At 46.5% G+C, this 17,071-nt stretch overlaps 2 protein-coding genes across 5 annotated transcripts in view; both read left to right on the top strand.

Moving 5' to 3' along the window:
• The window catches only part of FYB1 (FYN binding protein 1), a 59,590-nt gene extending 53,194 nt beyond the window's left edge, over nt 1-6,396 (top strand). For all 4 annotated transcript variants that reach the window (XM_066614705.1, XM_066614704.1, XM_066614703.1 and 1 more), the window contains 3 exons: nt 3,149-3,182; nt 4,176-4,210; nt 4,335-6,396. In XM_066614705.1, coding sequence (XP_066470802.1) covers nt 3,149-3,182; nt 4,176-4,210; nt 4,335-4,357 — 92 coding nt within the window. In that variant the 3' untranslated portion in view covers nt 4,358-6,396. The remainder of the gene's footprint in view (nt 1-3,148; nt 3,183-4,175; nt 4,211-4,334) is intronic.
• Nucleotides 6,397-14,379: 7,983 nt separating this feature from the next.
• RICTOR (RPTOR independent companion of MTOR complex 2) overlaps nt 14,380-17,071 on the top strand; it is an 89,817-nt gene continuing 87,125 nt past the window's right edge. The window contains exons 1-2 of the mRNA XM_066614356.1: nt 14,380-14,431; nt 14,562-14,609. Coding sequence (XP_066470453.1) covers nt 14,383-14,431; nt 14,562-14,609 — 97 coding nt within the window. The 5' untranslated portion in view covers nt 14,380-14,382. The remainder of the gene's footprint in view (nt 14,432-14,561; nt 14,610-17,071) is intronic.

The raw sequence follows: 17,071 nt of genomic DNA, 5'->3' as shown, positions 1-17,071 counted from the left end.
TCACTGCTGGAAAGCACTGACACAAGGGGTTAGGATTGCACCCTGAGGCTGCAATCCTAACCACACTTTCCTGAGAGCAAGCTCCATTGAACAAAATAGGACTTACTTCTGAGTAGACCTGGTTAGGCTTGTGCCCTAAGTTATTGAAAATGAAGAGGTTATAATACTGTGGAATTTCCGCATCCAAACAGATAAACATCTGCCGGCATAAAAACCCAGACTTAGTAGTGAAAAAGAAAATGGTTTAGAATGAAGATGTGGCAATAGAAGATGCGTAAATAGATGTCAAAACACGAAAAAATAACCAAGGACAAAGATCTTCAGACTGAGGCAGAACAACTCTGACAAAGAAAGGCAAATATTGTACCAATAGTAGGGGGTGCTTTAGGTGCCATACCAAAAAGCTTGGAAAAACTCCCGCACACCTTATGCAGTTACTACCAAAGAGCTGCTAAAAGCTCTTTGAACATATTCTGTGTTATACCTCTAACGGCGCAATCCTAACCAACTTTCCAGCACTGACATAGCTGTGCCAATGTGGTGTGCACAGCATCCTGCAGTGGGGAGGTAGTCAAGGGGGTCTCCTCAGGACACGTTTGTTGCCTTACCTTGGGGGCTGCATTGTGGCTAAGTCAGTGCTGGAAAGTTGGTTAGGATTGTGCCCTAAATATCATAGGTCCTTGGGAAGGACTTGATATTGGTTATTCCAGATGCCAGTACATCCCTGTTCACATTAAATGATGTATCATCATCATAACAGGGACTGGGGCATATATCTAGAAGTGCATCTATGCACACAGAAATCTGTTTTACATGTGTGGGTTTCATTGGTTGGGTCATGGCAATCTCTATATCTTTCCAGAAAGTTACAATATACTATATACCCTCTGCATCTTTGGCCCATCTTATGCAATGGCGTAAAGCTCTGCAATGTATATATACAGGATCCAGGACTATAAAGTGGAGGGGCAGTGGGAAGCTCAAGTGGGAAGCTCAAGTGACTCACAGATTCTAGCGGATTTAACTGCCTGTTGTTTTTAAGGGAATTGTCAGGAGAAGCTTGAGACAAAGTGTCTCTAAACAATATGATGTGATTTCTATATTGTCTGGCCTTAACACTGAAAATCAATAACTAGCTCTAAAAGGCTTGCTAATGGCAAAGATTATCTTTCTGTGAGACAGGAAAGGGGAATAGAATTCACTAGATATGAGCTCATTTCCCCATGGGAGCTGTAGAAAACTTGTGGTATTGTCCCTCATTTAAGGGGAAATCTTCCTGTCTTGAAATGAATTACAGGAACTCAGGTTGCAAAGGCCACCAAGGGAGTTTATTATCAGGTTCAGAATGTTTGCCTTGCAGTTTTTAAATGCCATGATGAGAAAGGGAAATACTATTATTATTCTTATTTTTCAGAAGGGAAACTGAGTCACAAATACTTCGAGGCACAACTATTTTCAAAGGCAGTTAGAATATTGTAGAGAAAATGGGGTGTAGAATGCTGCCGGAGAAACAAGGGTCTCTCTAGACATGGAAAATGAAAGGCAGATTTTCCGTTTGCACTAAAATTTTGGCAATGGGGTTGCATTGCAGTCTGAGCCCAGCATAATGCAGGGGGAGGCAACCTTGCTGCAGGAGCACAGAATGTTCATTGGCCTTCTAAAACAAAATAAAAAGTCAGAGGAGATGTGCACTCCACCACTGAAGCAGAGAAGCACATGGCCTCCCAAGAACATAACAACATAGAAGAAAACCAAATCTGCCACAATGTTTATGCCTTTGCAAAGGTTTGTTATCTGCTAGATATCCTCTGTGTCTTTGGCCATCCTGTTTCACCATAAAGGCTTGTTTTATTTCTTAACATTCACTGATGTTTTCATCAGCAAGTAAAGAGATCTTCATTGCACATGGGCAAGGGTGCTAGCCACAAGGCTAGTAACTGTGCTGTATATTTCCAAGAGTGGTTGTCACATTGGTTCAGACTTGCCCTGATCAGTCCTCCTGATATAGATAATTTTATCCTTAATGGACGAATTCAAAAACAGTCCACTGGTCAGCAGTGGGTCTGTACATTGTGGTGCAAGGCAGCAAAAGAGATTCATGAAGTATGAGAACTTATTGTGAGGAGGGATGTCAAGGCTGGTTCCAAGTTCAAAGTGGGGGCTCCGCAACATGACCTCAAGTCACTGCTTCCTACCTTGGTTATTCTCCTAAGTTTAATGAAGGAGGGATGTCCCTGGGAAAATGGCAGTCCTTCAGTGCCTGCCAACATTTTCCCCATAAGCATCTAACTTTGCATTGTTCCAGAACATTTGGGAAAAAATGGCCGTCCCCATTGTTGTTCACCATTTGGTCTCTCCACAATGCATGACTCAAGCCCTTTAATTTTTAGACATGTAGTAGAATGTAGAAATAAGTTTTTTAATGTTTGGTAGTGAGAAATGAACTGGTCTCAACTGGACTGCCTTTTTTTGTACAATAATTTTAAATAAAACAGTCCTGCATTTCCAGATTTGAAGAAACCATGCCAGGAACAATGTAAGGAGGCAGATGTCCACTTTCTGCCTGCTTTTAGAGTGACTCAAGCCTTTTAGCAGGTGGAAAGTGGATCAGTGTGAATTGCATCCACAGCTGGAGGGAGGCAGTGGCAGACTGAGAATGAAGGGTACTCCAAATCTGTCACCCTCTTGTTCCCCCATAATCCGCCGCTAATGTTGCCCACATCATCTAGCCTCATGAATGGTCAGAATTCATGGTCAGAATGACGCACAAAAATTAGCCATCTCATTTTCTCCACTAATTTTCTTCTTGGAAGCTAAGCAGGGTTAGGCCTGGTTAGTACTTGGATGGGAGACTGCCAAGGAATACCAGGTGCTATAGGCTTATACCATAGTCTTTTGAGACTGAAGGTTGCCAACCAGCTTTCTTCTTTACTTCTCATGCTTTTCTCTGAGCTGTAAAGATATTACTAGTAAAAATATTTATGTATCACTTTTCAACAAAAAAAAATTCACAAAATGCTTTACGGAAAAATATTTGAAAAGTTGCTTTTCCGTCCCAAAGAAGCCTCAATCTGCAAACATGTTAATTTAAGTGGAAAATAACCCATCTATGTATGCATAATTATGTACATATAATTTAATTTTTCAGATGGATATGTCCAAAAAAGCTGCCTATTGGATGAGTAAGTGCAATTTTTTCATCTTAATTATAATGCAAAACATTCTTAAGCAGGCTAGTGAAATAACTGTAACATTCTTGATCAATTAACAATTTTTTTCTATAAAAATGCTGATAGCTGCGTGCTTAAAAAATCTTTTATAGGTTTATAAATTTTATCGTTAATATCATTTCAGATATTTAAATAGCTTTTAAGGCTATGACTCTGTATACATTTCACTGAAGTAAGTCCAACTGAACTCAAAAAATTTAGAGCCCAATCCTAGCTTCCCCTCACCCCCACTGGTGCAGCTGCATGAAATGAAATGCTTATGCTGTATCCAGCAGGGGGAGTTCAGAGGGGAAACATGAATTATTTCTCCTTACCCTTCCATAAGATTCCCACTGCTCAGTGGGTCTCCTCGTACCTGTACCAGCTCAGTAGATGATGCAGATCCAAGGAGGAGAAAGGAGTGGAGAGGCTGTGAAAAGAGGGGGTAGGATCTGGTATGCACCACTGCTGCCAGATCCACCTTGTCCTGCAACCTCCCTGCCTGATTCCTTCCCCTATCTGCCCGGTTTTGCCCCCTTCCTGCCCTACCACTTGCCTTACCTTCTCCGCTGTGTGTGGCAAGGTCCAGTAACAGCCAGGGAGCACTGCCACCTCTCCCAAAATGGCCACCAACATGGTGGTCTATGCTCCATCAGTTGCCATTTTACAGAACGTTCTTCCGCTGTAAAGCCCTGCCCCTGACATCCTATCTGGAATAGGATTGGGCTGTTAAACATGCATATGATTGAATTGTAAAAGGCAATCACTGCCTTTTCAATGTGTGTCTCCAGCAAAGTGGGACTGGGCATAAACACAGAATTGTGCTGCATGTCACAAAGCTATCAAATCTGGAAAAGAGTGTGCTTGTGGGCATGCATGTGAATATATTATTATAATATAAACATTATATACTGCATGTGGATGTAACAAAATTATGTGATTTTTTTTCCTGTTTTAAATTTACAGGGACGAAGAAATTTATGACGATATTGCTGATGAAGGTATGTTAAGCACATCAAACAGAATTGGAAATTGAAATACTGTATGTTCTGCTTTGCTTTAAATTCCAAGGATGGGAAGCTATTATACAATATTGACACTTTCATTTTTTTTCCCCCCATGTAGGTTGCATATATGACAATGATTAACCTCAGAATTCTTCCAGAATGAGCTCCATCTTTCCTGAATACCACCTGGTTGATGCAAGAATTAACACATTGTCCTTGTCTTGGTACGAAGATTTGGTTATGCTGTTTCTAGACAACGAGGCAGATCTTCCAATGGAGGGATAGCAGGGTTGCTGAGCGTATGTTTGTTTTCTTTGTTTGGCACCTATAAACAGAATTCCAAGTCCAACTCACCTCCCATCTCAGCCAGAATCCTATGCTCAGGATTCTTAAACCACTGAGGCATTGCCTCAGGTTTTCTTTCGCAAACTTTTTTGTTTCCCACAAAGGTACAGTCTCCAACATTCAGCATATGAAAATAGTGACATTCTGGTGTATTTGTAATAACTCTCTTATTACAGCAAAAATAACTGCCTGACAGTGCCTGTTTCTCTGCCTGCTGTCAGTTTCCGGAGGAGTAGCCATGGGGCAGTCCAATCTTGAGCTGCCCAGTGCACGAGGCTGCTGTGGTGCCAAAATGGCTACCGCGGCATTGAACGTGCACCGGGCAACCCGCATTTGCTCCTTGGGGGAAGGAAATGGGGCTACTTGATTCTGCAGTGACTCTTGAGCTGCCACAGAATCAAGGAGTTCTGTGTCGGATCATGAAGTCCTACACGGGGCTCAGGATCCAGCTGAGCTGAGCTCTGCCGGTCCCACCCCACTTTTCTGCCACTCCTCCTCCTTCCCCCACATTCAGAGCAGGGTTGAGACCAAAAGCAGTTCAGCCCGGCACAAGGGGTACCCCAGGTAACACCACAGCAGTCCCGATGGGCTAAAGAGGTGGTGCAGATCCAAACAGCCTGGAGCTGCCCTGGACTGCCCGGGAACAGGGCTGGGATCTGGCATAAGTGCCAGATTGTGGCCCTACCCCCTGTTCAATTCCTGCCCGTCCATGGGCCTGCCCGCTGCCCTCCCTCCCCCACCCTGAAATGCCTCCTCCCCGCCCTTCCCACCCCCACCCCCCAGAACCCCGTGCTGGCCTGACTCGGCTGGTGCAAACTTACCCATTCCCATCTGCACAGAGGCCCATGGATTGGGCCTTATGGGCTGGCGCACCTCCATGCGCCAGCCCAGCAGACTCCAGAGAAGGCTTTATGGCATGTTTGTGATACTCCTGGACTTACGTAAGGGACTTATGCTGGCCCAGTACAATCTCAGGATTGCACTCTAAACTTTTCATCATGCCTCCATTGTAATAATCTGCCCTCTTATCAAATCATGCATGTTGTTTGACAGTTCATAGAAAAGAGTGTGCAAAAGGTTCACATTCAATAATGGCTAATTCAGCTGATAGATATATTGTAATGCTATATGTTATTACAACAAATGTGAAAAGCTCCCTAAAAGGTACGAAACAACATTACAATCTCAATAGTAAAGATTGCAATGGTAGGCACATGTACTCATGCACACGTATATGCACAAACGCCGTGTGCATACACACATACACACATATATAGTCCTGGAAGGATAATCAATAATAGCACTGAACAGCTGTTAGGTAGAGAAGGAGTGGGGTAGGAATAAATCCAGCCCCTAGCTCCTTCACTCAAATATCTGATCAGGAATATATTGGCACAGCCCCAACTCCTGGATCAGGTTAGAAGCCACAAACACAGCACCTGTTTATGTACAGAATGCCTCATTCAGCAAGGGAGTGGTACACATGCAGAAGCCACTAGCTCAGCTGGAATGGGGGTATGTGTACCCTCATGCATAAACAAGGAAAGCATTGCTAACATTTAAATGGTACTGCAATGGAAATTTCTTGATTTAAAAAAAAGCTGGTGTTCCATGTTTTTCAATTAAATGGTTCTGAATGTAATTTATCTACTTTTTTAAAAAAAACAATGTTTTATTGTAAGTGCTGCATTCTGAGATTCTAGCCTGGAAACCTATGGCTTGCATTATAATAACATGTTGTTATTCAGCAGATATTTAGAGTTATTAATCTTATATTTTTATTATCGGTAGATTTTGTTCTTAAAGATATTGTGATCTGGAAAATATTAAAGGTCGTGTGGGTTTTCTAAACTGCAGCAGTCTGCCTGTGTATTTCTTCACAGACTGAAGTATAATCCCTAGGCAGGTGCCCCACCCACAGCCAGCCATCTGATATCCCTAGAATACAAAGCCAGATCTTCCATCCCCTGTCCCCTTCCCTGTTGCCACTACAATTGGTAGAAGCAGAAGATGGGGTCACTTCATTCCTACATCACAGGGGTGGATCCAAGGGGGGGCCATGGGTGCGTGGCTCTCCTGAACTGTCTGACAGCAGGGAAGGGCACCCGCTGGGCTTGGGTGCAAAACTGGGCACCAGGGGAATGACCACTGGGCAGGTGCTGGTTTGATTGGCTAGAAAGGGAGCCTGGCCAGTAGACCTGGGCTCCAAGGGCAGGCAGGAGCACAGGTCTACCCAACCAGTAGACCTAGGCTCCAAGGACAGGCAGGAGCCCAGGTCTATCCATCCAGCAAACCTTGGCCACGGAGGCCATCAAGTTCAACCTGGAACCCAGGTCTACCCACCTGGTTGACCTAGAGCTGGTAGTGCTCATGCTCCCCCCCCCCCAACACAAACACTGGATCTCTTCAACAGCAAATGAACTCTGGGAAATGTACATTCCTATAGCTGTAACCAACATACCAGAATGAGGGATTCATCTGCTACAGCCAGAAGGAAGGAACGATTTAATGGGAGGAGGGGTAGAGATTTGCTGCTGAACCTAGTGTACAGCAATGTGTGAGCAGGACAGGCAGCGTAGGCAGAGCTTCACCTAACCCAGGAAGTTAAGAAAAGAAAAAAAGGAAAGGACCCCCCCCCCCCAAAAGTACCGTTTGCCTTTCCCAAGGTGCTCCTTTCTCCTCTGTCCATTTAAACAAACACAGAGGGAGCAAGGAAAGCTGCCAATCAACTCAGTTGCAAGCTCATTTACTTGCAAGGGACAAAACAGGTAGGGATGCCTGTGCAATTAAAGCCACCAGGGAAAGCTACCTCTGTTTGCCCAATAGTAAAAAAGACAGTGTAATGGAAGATCAGAAGATCATCAGGTGGATGATGTGGTGTTGACAGCGATTCCCTGTTTTGACAGCTGTTTGACAGCTCTGGGAAGGGCAGGGCTGGCTCCACAGCTGTAATCAATCAAGGCCAATGGAGACCTGGATGGACACCTGAGCTTCATTGGACCTTGATGGGACTTTGCATGGACTCATGGACTGAAGAGATAGCTCAGCTGAGCCTAACTTGGACTTAACAAGGTAGCTCACAGCTGAGCTGAATTTGGACTTAACAAGGGGCTGCAGGATAAAAGGAAGCTTCAGAAGGAGCCAAGGGCTAGCCAAGCAGGACGCTGACCCAGCCGGAAGCCGGACGCTGACCAAGAGGGCTACCTGACCCAGACCTACAGGAAGAGAGGACTGCCAAGACCCTGCTGGAGGAGACACACTGCTGGAGAGGAGGAACTCTACTGCAGAAGACTGGACTGTGTTTTGGAGACGGATTGGACTTGGAGGCTTCAGACGTTACCCCCGGAGTTAAGTGGAGTTTTGGGGAGGGAAAGCCTCTGGACAAGGGGACTTGCAGGGAGTGGCTGTGTTTGTAGCAATAAATTCTTGTTATTTGCTATAGATAAGGAGTTCTGTGTTCATTCCATTGCACACTGCAGCTGTTGTTCCTGGAAAAGGAGGGTGTTAATTAGCCAAAAAGCGGGCATTAAAAGGGAGTTGGGATATTTGGACGGGACAAATTGCCGTGGTCGGCAGGAGTCGAGAATTTGGCAGAACAGACAGCACTTGTGTCATCAATCTCTAGGGAGGCAGCAGGAAGAGTTGCCTTTCGGCAGGTTTGCTATAATCATGGGTGTCGTCCAATAAAAATAAAAGCAGGGTGGCTGGCTAATCAATCAAAAAATAGTAGGACGCCTGCATCAGCAAGCTCTGGGGAGGCAGCAGGAAGAGTTGCTTCTCTTCTATTAAAAAAAAAAAAAGGAAATAAAACAAAACAAAAAAAAGCAGGGAGCCTGCACAAATGACTTGCTCTCTAAAGCACTAGAAGAGGCAGCTTATCGGTTGCCACAGGGGGCCTGTGCGGAGCTCTCTACTTTTGAATTCGGAAAGAAGAAATGAGGTTTTTTTAAATTATTTCCAAGGGAGAGTGTACGTGTCACTGGTGATCCTGACCCCTGTGCTGCCTGGGGCCAGGAATACAGAATGTACCCCCCAACAAGGAGAATACCCCCCACAGGGCCTTCTGAGGGGTGGAGGAGGCTGCATGCTGCCTTCTGTGGCCTTCTGAAGCCTCCAGGAGGCCTAAAACCCCATGTCCAGTTTTTGAATTTTAGGCCCTCTAAAGGCCTCCATATGGGACCGAGAAAAGCAGCAGGGGATGAGGAAGGAGGTGCTGACCCTGCAGGCATGCTGCCCTGGGACATTTGCCCCTCCTTGACCTCCTAGGAACACTAGTGGTGTATGTTTCAGACTGAGCTTAAGGGGGGAGGGAGAGGGGATAGTATGCATTTTTGCCTCCCTGGGCCTGGATCTCACTACATATCACTGCTAGCATACACCAACCACAGGTAGTGAATGGACTCTGCCAAGGAGTAAGCCTCACTGAACTGAGGGGTTTATTTGCAAGTAGGCATGTAGGCATTCAGGCTGCAGCTGCTCTCCTATACAAGGAGAGAGAAAGAAAGGGTGCCTGGGCAACAGAGAGAAACAAAATGAGAGCTAACGGGCAGGCATTTACATGTACCCTCATCTAGCAACACCATTTGCTTCTCTTGTTGAGCAGACAGAAAAGATGCAGTGCCAGGCTGACTTCCAAGCAGGCACGTGGGACAATGTCTTGGGTTATGAGTGAGTAGACAGGCTGGCAGGGTCAGATCTCTCTTTTATTACCTCCATCTACCAACTATGTACACACCATGGTGAAGGGAGTAAAATCACAGGTGCCCATCATAAGGGAAACTCAAGAGAAGAAGGGCCACAGTTGTAGATTGCAGGTCCTGCACTAAATTGGAAAGTTGCAAGCATGGATAGGGTACAATGATGTAAAATCCTCAACACACAGCCTGGCAAGAACTAGTCTCTTTTAAGGTAAAGGCAGACATAGAATAGAAAGAGGGCTCCAAGCAGCACACCTGAAGCTGGGGGAAAGCTGCAAGACAAAATACTTACAGTCCAATCCTATGGCTCACGAGCACTGGTGCATTGGCCACTGCTGTACAGCATGTTTGCAATGGAAATAAGAAGCACCAGTGAGAATCCAGCCCGATGGCCACCGGCACTGTTAAGGGCAGAAGGGCAGAGTGGAGGTGGGGAGGGGTGTAACAGGGCAGGGGAGAGCGGAAAAGGGGTGGATTGGGAACAGGAGGAAGGTGGGTTGATGAAGAAGGCCTCTTTCCTATCCATCCCCTGTCCTAGGCCTGAAAGCCATACACAAGGCTTTTTGGAATTGCACCACCAATTTTGCTGGCACAGATCCAAGTAGCCCCATTGGGCATTCTGGAACTTGATGTTCCCTTACTTCCTGGCATGCTCGGTTTCAGTGCTGGATGCAGTGTGGGCTGTGTGGCCTTCGCTTACCAGCACTGGATAGGATTGGGCTGTCAGTCAGTGTTCAATTTGCTGATAAGCACACCCCTACAAAACATTGTGAAATGGCAAGGGGGGGGGGAGAATCCAGGATTGTTCCACATGACAAAAAAAAAAAGTACAGTAACTCTTCTTTTTAAAGTACATCTGTAGGCATCCTGTGTAGGCATCCTGTGTTAGAGCTTTAAAGGTGTTTGAAGTAATACAACAACCTGAAAAATCTGTTAATCAGATGCAAAACTGGGGCAACTTTACACCCCATGAGCTTTTTTCAAACTGTCTTTAGTTTGAGAAAACTATCTGAACTGTCTTGATTCTGTGTATTAGGGACTAAAAAAAACATTTCACCACCAAAGAAACAGAAAATTCTTCTGTGTAAACAGGAAGCAGAAAGACATTTTTTCATAGAAAAGCCAGTCATATTTCTGAGTAAAACCACACCCTTTAGAAGTGTGAAACTTTGCACATAATGTTAAAGTTGTGAATTGAATACTGCATGGTGAGTCTCATCTATTTTTCAAACATTTGTATTTGCAGAGCACATAAGACAAACTACAGTATAATTTACATAATGTTTAAAAGGTCTTTCTGAGTCGGTATCTGAATTGAGCCACCCAAATGCATCTGTCTGAGTTTCCTGACATATGGTCCCTGGTCCTGCAGATGCCATGCATTGTAGCATCAGATGATGAGGATCTAATGACCCAAGTGTTTTAAGAACCAGAAGTTACCAATTCAGAAAGTCCTGTAAGGTGTTCTTTGTACTGAAGTCCTCTTTATAGCAGTGAGGATCTAATAGCATTCCTGCAGATACAACAAGCCCAAGTTATTTAGATCCTGGATCATATTTAGGGGTCCACTGTTGGGACATGTGAAGTAGTAGTATAAAATAGAAAAGATATTACGTTTGAAAGTGTTGTTGTGAGATGAGCCCATCACTATGGCCTCTCTTGTCCTAAATCAATGCCTCACCAGACTCTGGGATTTGACAGAAGTGCTAACATGGTCCATTTGATGCTTCCTTAATTGGGAAATTTCTAAGGAGGATAGAAAGCCATCAGAACATAGAAGGGGTGGTTCCAAGCTGATGCAAGGTGCTGAGCACTGTCAGCCCATCCATGAGCACAACTGAAGCAGTTGCCTCAGGCAGCACAGTGGTGGGGAGGGCATCTCTGTGCCTACTCACCTGCACTGCTCCTTGTCCCCCCTATTGTAAAAGAAACTGGGGAACTGAGTGGAAGAAAAGTATGAAGAGGAGAGTAGTGGGCTAGCTAGAGCATCTCTCCTCTCTTCCACACTTCCTCCTCTACTGTTTCCTCTCCTTTTAGAATACAGGGAATGGAATAGGGAGATCTGTCCATTAGGTGAAGTGATGCAGGTTGCATAACAGCAGATTGGGGTGGTGGGGAAGGAGGGTGGCAGATCTGGGCACCCTCCCCGAGTCTGCTACCACCACGTCCCTTCAGTTTGCCTTAAACATACTGCCATTCCTATATGGGCTCTAAATACATAATCAAGTGTATAGATCCCAATTGCAGTGTTTCTCAAACTATGACTTGGGACCCACCAGTGGGTTGCAAGCCAATTTTTGGTGGGTTGTGAAAAGTTTTTAAAATATGTAAAAAAAAAAAAAAGCCAACTTTGCAACCGCCCTTGCCCAGATTGCAGAAGCTGAAATTTTCTCTAGTAATTGGCATGCCGTAGATTATGTGTGAACCCAGTTTCAGCCTTTTGTCTGGCCTGGAAGTCCCTCAGTGCGCATCTTGCTCTCTAGCTCAGCCTTCTGGGTACCCCAGAATGACTGAAAGGGTTTGGGGGAACGGTTCTTGAACTCCATTTCTAGGGAGAGTCTAACAAATATTTACACACACACATACTATGTAAGTTCGCTAGTAGCCACAGGAGCACAGGACCCCAACTATTCTTAATTATTAATTAATTATTATTAATAAATATAATATTTCTTTCTAGATTTTTTTTTGTCTAGTGGGTCATGATCAGGATGACCAATGGAGGACAGAGCACCTATACCTTTAACCACTGTACAGAAGAGGGAATTTTGACAGGTGCAGCTCAACATGGAAGGGTTCCAAAAGCTGCACCTGCCAAAATCCTGTCTTCTATGTAGTAGTTAAAGGTACAGACACTCTGTCCTCCATTGTATCTGGGTCATGATACATTGTTAATTTTAAAAGTGGGTTCTAGCACTAAAAAGTTTGGGAAGCACTGCCCTGTTTTGTGGAGAACCTGCATGCATGCTATGTGTGCATGTGGAGGCTCTATTCAGACCAATGGAGTTGGGAGTAGGGACTGCAGTGCAAGGAGGGCTATTCCTGATTTCCTTTTCTTCGTGTTCATTGAACTTCTGAAAAGAGCTAGAAGAAAGCAGTTGTGAAATGTGTTGCACAGGTGAGAGATGCAACAACCAGGAGCTGGAACCTACACAAGAGGTGTGGTCTGGTGGCTGAGCTGAATGCTAAGCAGGTTGAACTCTGGATGGGAGACTGAAGCTGACAAAGCTGTCATGAGAGCCAAGAAGAGTTGCTGTTGTGAACTCACTGTAAGAGGGTGATGGACTTGCCATGGCTTCCATGGACCTATACCATGGACCTACACCATGGCTTCCTCATGAGGAAGCTGCTTGAACAATTCACTAATGATGCTATACTATATCTCCAAAACTAGAAGTGATAGGGCAAAGCAGATGCCATTTTTGGAATCGGCACCCCTGCTTGTTGGCATCCTTCAGTCTCGGAAGACTATGGTATCGCGCTCTGAATAGTGGTTCTGGAACAGAGTGTCCTCTCCAGTGCGCGAAGCCTGGGTAAAGCAGATATGGAGGATAGACTGTTACCCATGCACCAAATCCCCCCTCTCCACGTCGCTGAAATGGTCCAAAGGAAAGGCCGAAGCCAATACGGTTGGTTCCAGCGGCGTCGCAGGAGTTGCCAGAACGTGACTGTGTTCAGCCATGAACTGCCTCAGGGACTCCGGCTCCAGATTTTGCCTTGAGGTTGACTCCTGAAGCCTCTTCCATAACTGGATGTAGCCACAAGGCAGTGGAGGTTTGGGAATTGGCACCCCAAATTCGTATCAAACCACCATAAAGTTTGAGAAAAACTTTTCTGACCCTCAATTTTGTAGGCCCGTGTTATCAGCTTTGCTGTTCCGAAGCTGCTCCTGCTGGAAGCTCGGAAGGCAGGCCCAGATATGATGACCACGCCATGAAGGATTCATCTGGAAATGAAGGGCTCTACGAGTGCTCACAGAACAAAAATTGTAAAAACTCATTTGAAATAAAGATAAGTTTAGTATAGCTTGTCCATGTGAACCACCTTGAGTCTGTAGACCAGTGATTTTCAACCTTTTTCATCTCATCGCACACTGATAAGGTGCTAAAATTGTCGAGGCACACCATCAGTGTTTTGACAGTTGACAAGAAACATCATGTTGCTGCTGGGAGGGGGGGAGTTCGCATCCCCAATGGCCCTATTAATAAATGACCATCCCTCAACCCCTGCGGCACACCAGCAGACCGTTTGCAGAACACCAATGTGCCGCTGCACACTGGTTGAAAATTGCTGTTGTAGACTCTCACAGTGTGTTGTGAGACTCCATGAAAAAGGTGGTAGTGTATACCAATACAATTAAATAAATAAATAGATATCTATTCAGAAATAAGTTCCATTGTGTGAAACTGGACTTACTCCCAGGTGAGTGTGTAGCATTGGATCGCAGCCTTGGTTTGGACTGCATGTCTACTCAGAAGGACATCCCCTTGTAGTCCTGGGTCTTATTCCCAGGAAAGTGTGGATAAGATTGCAGCCTAATGGCACAATCCTATCCACACTTACCTGGGAGTAAGTCCCATTGACTATAATGTGACTTACTTCTGAGGAAACATCCATAGGATTGGGCTGTGAGGTTACAAGCCTATCTACACTTTCCTGGGAGTAAACCCCATTGACTATAATGGGGCTGACTTCTGAGTAGACATGCATAGGACTGGACTCTCAGTTTAGATGCATGTCTGCTCAGAAGCACACCCCATTGTAGTCAGTGGGTCTCCCAGGTAAGTGTGTAGTACAGGAAGGCAGCCTTGGAGTAGATGGCATGCCTACTCGGGAGTAAGCTCCACTCTGGTCAATGGGCTTCCTCCCAGGGAAGCGTGGCCAGTGCAGCGGCCTTGGTGTGGACTGCGGGTCTCCTCGGGAGCCGGCCCCACTCTGGGCAACGGGGTTCGCTCCCGGGAAGCGCGGCGGATCCTTGCGGGTCTCCCCGGGAGCGGCCCTTCCACAGGGGGCGTGCGCGGGAGGCGGAGGGGAAGCGCCTCCTCCGGGAGCTGAGCTGCCGCCTCCCGCGCGTCTCGCGAGGCCGGGCGAGGTTTCCGGTGTTGTGACTGCGGGGCCGTCAACATGGCGGCGAGTCTCCGCGCCCGCTCGCTCAGGCACCTCCGCATCCGAGGTGAGCACGGCGGGGCCGGGCGGGAGGGGGCGGCCCGCGGGGGCCCGGCCCGGCCCGGCCCGGCCCCTTCCCCTCCCCCCTCCCCCGCGCCGTCTCTAACCGAAGCTCCCTCCTTGTCTCCCCCCCACAGGCCGGAACGACAGCGGCGAGGAGAACGTCCCCCTCGATCTCAGCCGAGGTAGGGCCCTTCGCGGCAGGACTGGGCAGGGGCGGGAGGGCCCGGTAGCCCCTCGCTCAGGGCGCACAAGGGGGCGGCCCCCTCGCAGCCTCTCCCCACCAGGCATGCAGCCTGCAGGGGGCCCTCCTCCGCCGCACCCCACGCAGCTATGGGGTGAGCACCCCTGGGAGTCTGGAAGCATCGCTGGGGTCAGGCTTCGATCTCTTACTCTGGAGTAAGCCCATTGGGAGTGAGCACTCAGGGCACAGAGTCTGTCTTCTGCGGAAGCATCAATGGGATCTGGTTTCAAGTCTCTGACTTGCGAGTAAGCCCGTGAGGCACGGAGTCTGTCTTCTGTGGAAGTATCAATGGGATCAGTCTTTAGTCTCTTACTTGGGAGTAATGACCCATTGGCACTAAATACTCAGGGCACAGAGTCTGTCTTCTGTGTAAGCGTCAATGGGATCAGGCTTCAGTCTCTTACTTGCGAGTAAGCGCACAAGGCACAGAGTCTGTCTTCTGTGTAAGCGTCAATGGGATCAGGCTTCAGTCTCTTACTTGCGAGTAAGCCCATTGGGAGTAAGCACTCAGGGCAGAGTCTGCCTTCTGTGGAAGCATCAATGGGATCAGGCTTCAGTCTCTTACTTGCGAGTAAGCCCATGAGGCACAGAGTCAGTCTTCTGTGTAAGTATCAATGGGATCAGGCTTCAGTCTCTTACTTGCGAGTAAGCCCATTGGGAGTAAGCACTCAGGGCACAGAGTCTGTCTTCTGTGGAAGCATCAATGGGATCAGGCTTCAATCTCTTACTTGCAAGTAAGCCCATGGTGCACAATGTCTGTCTTCTGTGGAAGCATCAATCAGACCAGTCTCTTACGTGGGAATAAACCTGGTTCCACTCTGTAGTTCTTCTGGATAAACATGCATATAGGATTAGATGGTAGAGCTTTCCCGTCTTCCCCTGCTTGGTTAGCACTGTTTTTAACTTGTGCTCTTGTTTCTAGCTTGATGGGAATGAAGGTGCTGTGAGAAATGGGCCCCCCTTCCCCCCCCCATGTCCGCCTTCCCTTTCTTTTACCCCATGGCCACAGGGGAGTGCATTTTACCCTTGTAAACTGGCATAATTTGACTTTTGCTTTGGTGGAAGGCAAGCATGCACGGCCTGCCCCACAGGGACCACTGTGGAAATGCTGGAGTCTTCTGCAGTTGTGTTTTAGGAAGAGGGTAAACCTACTGGGTTATTGCTTAATAAGGCACAGTGGTGGTGCCTCACTGGTGGGCTGTTCTCTGAGGCTATGTTAATGCTTGGGGGGAGAGGGGAAGCATGAAAACAGCAAGCAGCTGATGGGTTATTGGCAGGTATGTTGTTCTCCCCCCCCTCCACTTGTGCAGGTTCATTATTTACCGTCTGCTGGCTGCAGATGGGGCTGTTAATAGTGTTTGGGTTTTTCGGTGCTTGTGCAGTGATGTCGTAGCCAGCACTACGTAAATTCCAGCAGTTTTTCCAAAGGCATCCCTCCTACACTCTGGGCTTGCAAATTGATTCTGTGTTGTCTGTTGATCTGCATGGAGCTTGTTGATAGTAATGGATGAACTCATGCCTGCCTGTTCCCATAGGCAAGCTGATTTCTAATAGGACCTGATGTAGTCCTTAAGACATGGTGGTTGGCATCTCATCACAGTGACATTTTTGAAATACTTTAGATGTTTTCTATAGCTGCTGTAAAAATTTGCTTCACTATTCAGTTACAGGCATATGTGCTCTCCTTTTGAATTGAAAAAAGCAGCGCTGTGCGTAAGAAATGCTGCATATTAACTCTTATTTTAATAAGCATAGGATCAAAGTGTTGGTTTGTACTTAATAGGAATGACTTGATTGAATCAAAAATGTATTTTCACAAGAAGATAAGGCAGTATTAAAGTAACAAAAGCAGTAAAGTAGCATGCAGTATAGAGGAGAACAGAATGCTGAGTTGAAAACATAATGTTAAATCTGGAATGCTTTCCATATAATGGTTGGGTCCTGCTGAGGGCCAGATGACAGTCTCGTGGGAAGGTACTGTGCTGTCCATTTTGCACACATAATTCCTCCATCTGGGTGTTACTGGAGCAAAGGGATTCAGTACCACAGGAAAGCAATTTCCATGCTGCTGCTGTGACTTTTGAAGTAGGACTGAATTGTATTCAAAAATTGAATCCAGTCTAGAAAATAACCATGGTTCAAATAGTTCAAACTGTAGTTCAAACTGTTTTGAAAAATATAGCTAAAAGTTTTTATTTAGATACCGATACTTTGTCTAACACACTTTTAAAAATTTGCCTTGGACTATACCAGGGCCTTTCCAACTGGGGTGTCGCGATGCTCCAGCTTATGGGCCCTGGCCACTTTCACCTTAAGGGGTGGGGGCAGCCTGGAGGCAGGGAGGAGGCAGCTCAGGGGGGCTGCAGGGGCTTGGCTGCATGTACCTGAACCTCCTGCAGCCTC

This window comes from Tiliqua scincoides, chromosome 2 (genome assembly GCF_035046505.1).
Source record: "Tiliqua scincoides isolate rTilSci1 chromosome 2, rTilSci1.hap2, whole genome shotgun sequence".
In the NCBI taxonomy this organism is placed as follows: domain Eukaryota; kingdom Metazoa; phylum Chordata; class Lepidosauria; order Squamata; family Scincidae; genus Tiliqua; species Tiliqua scincoides.
The sequence above is the reverse complement of the archived record's forward strand: the minus strand, read 5'-3'. Positions and strand labels throughout refer to the sequence as shown.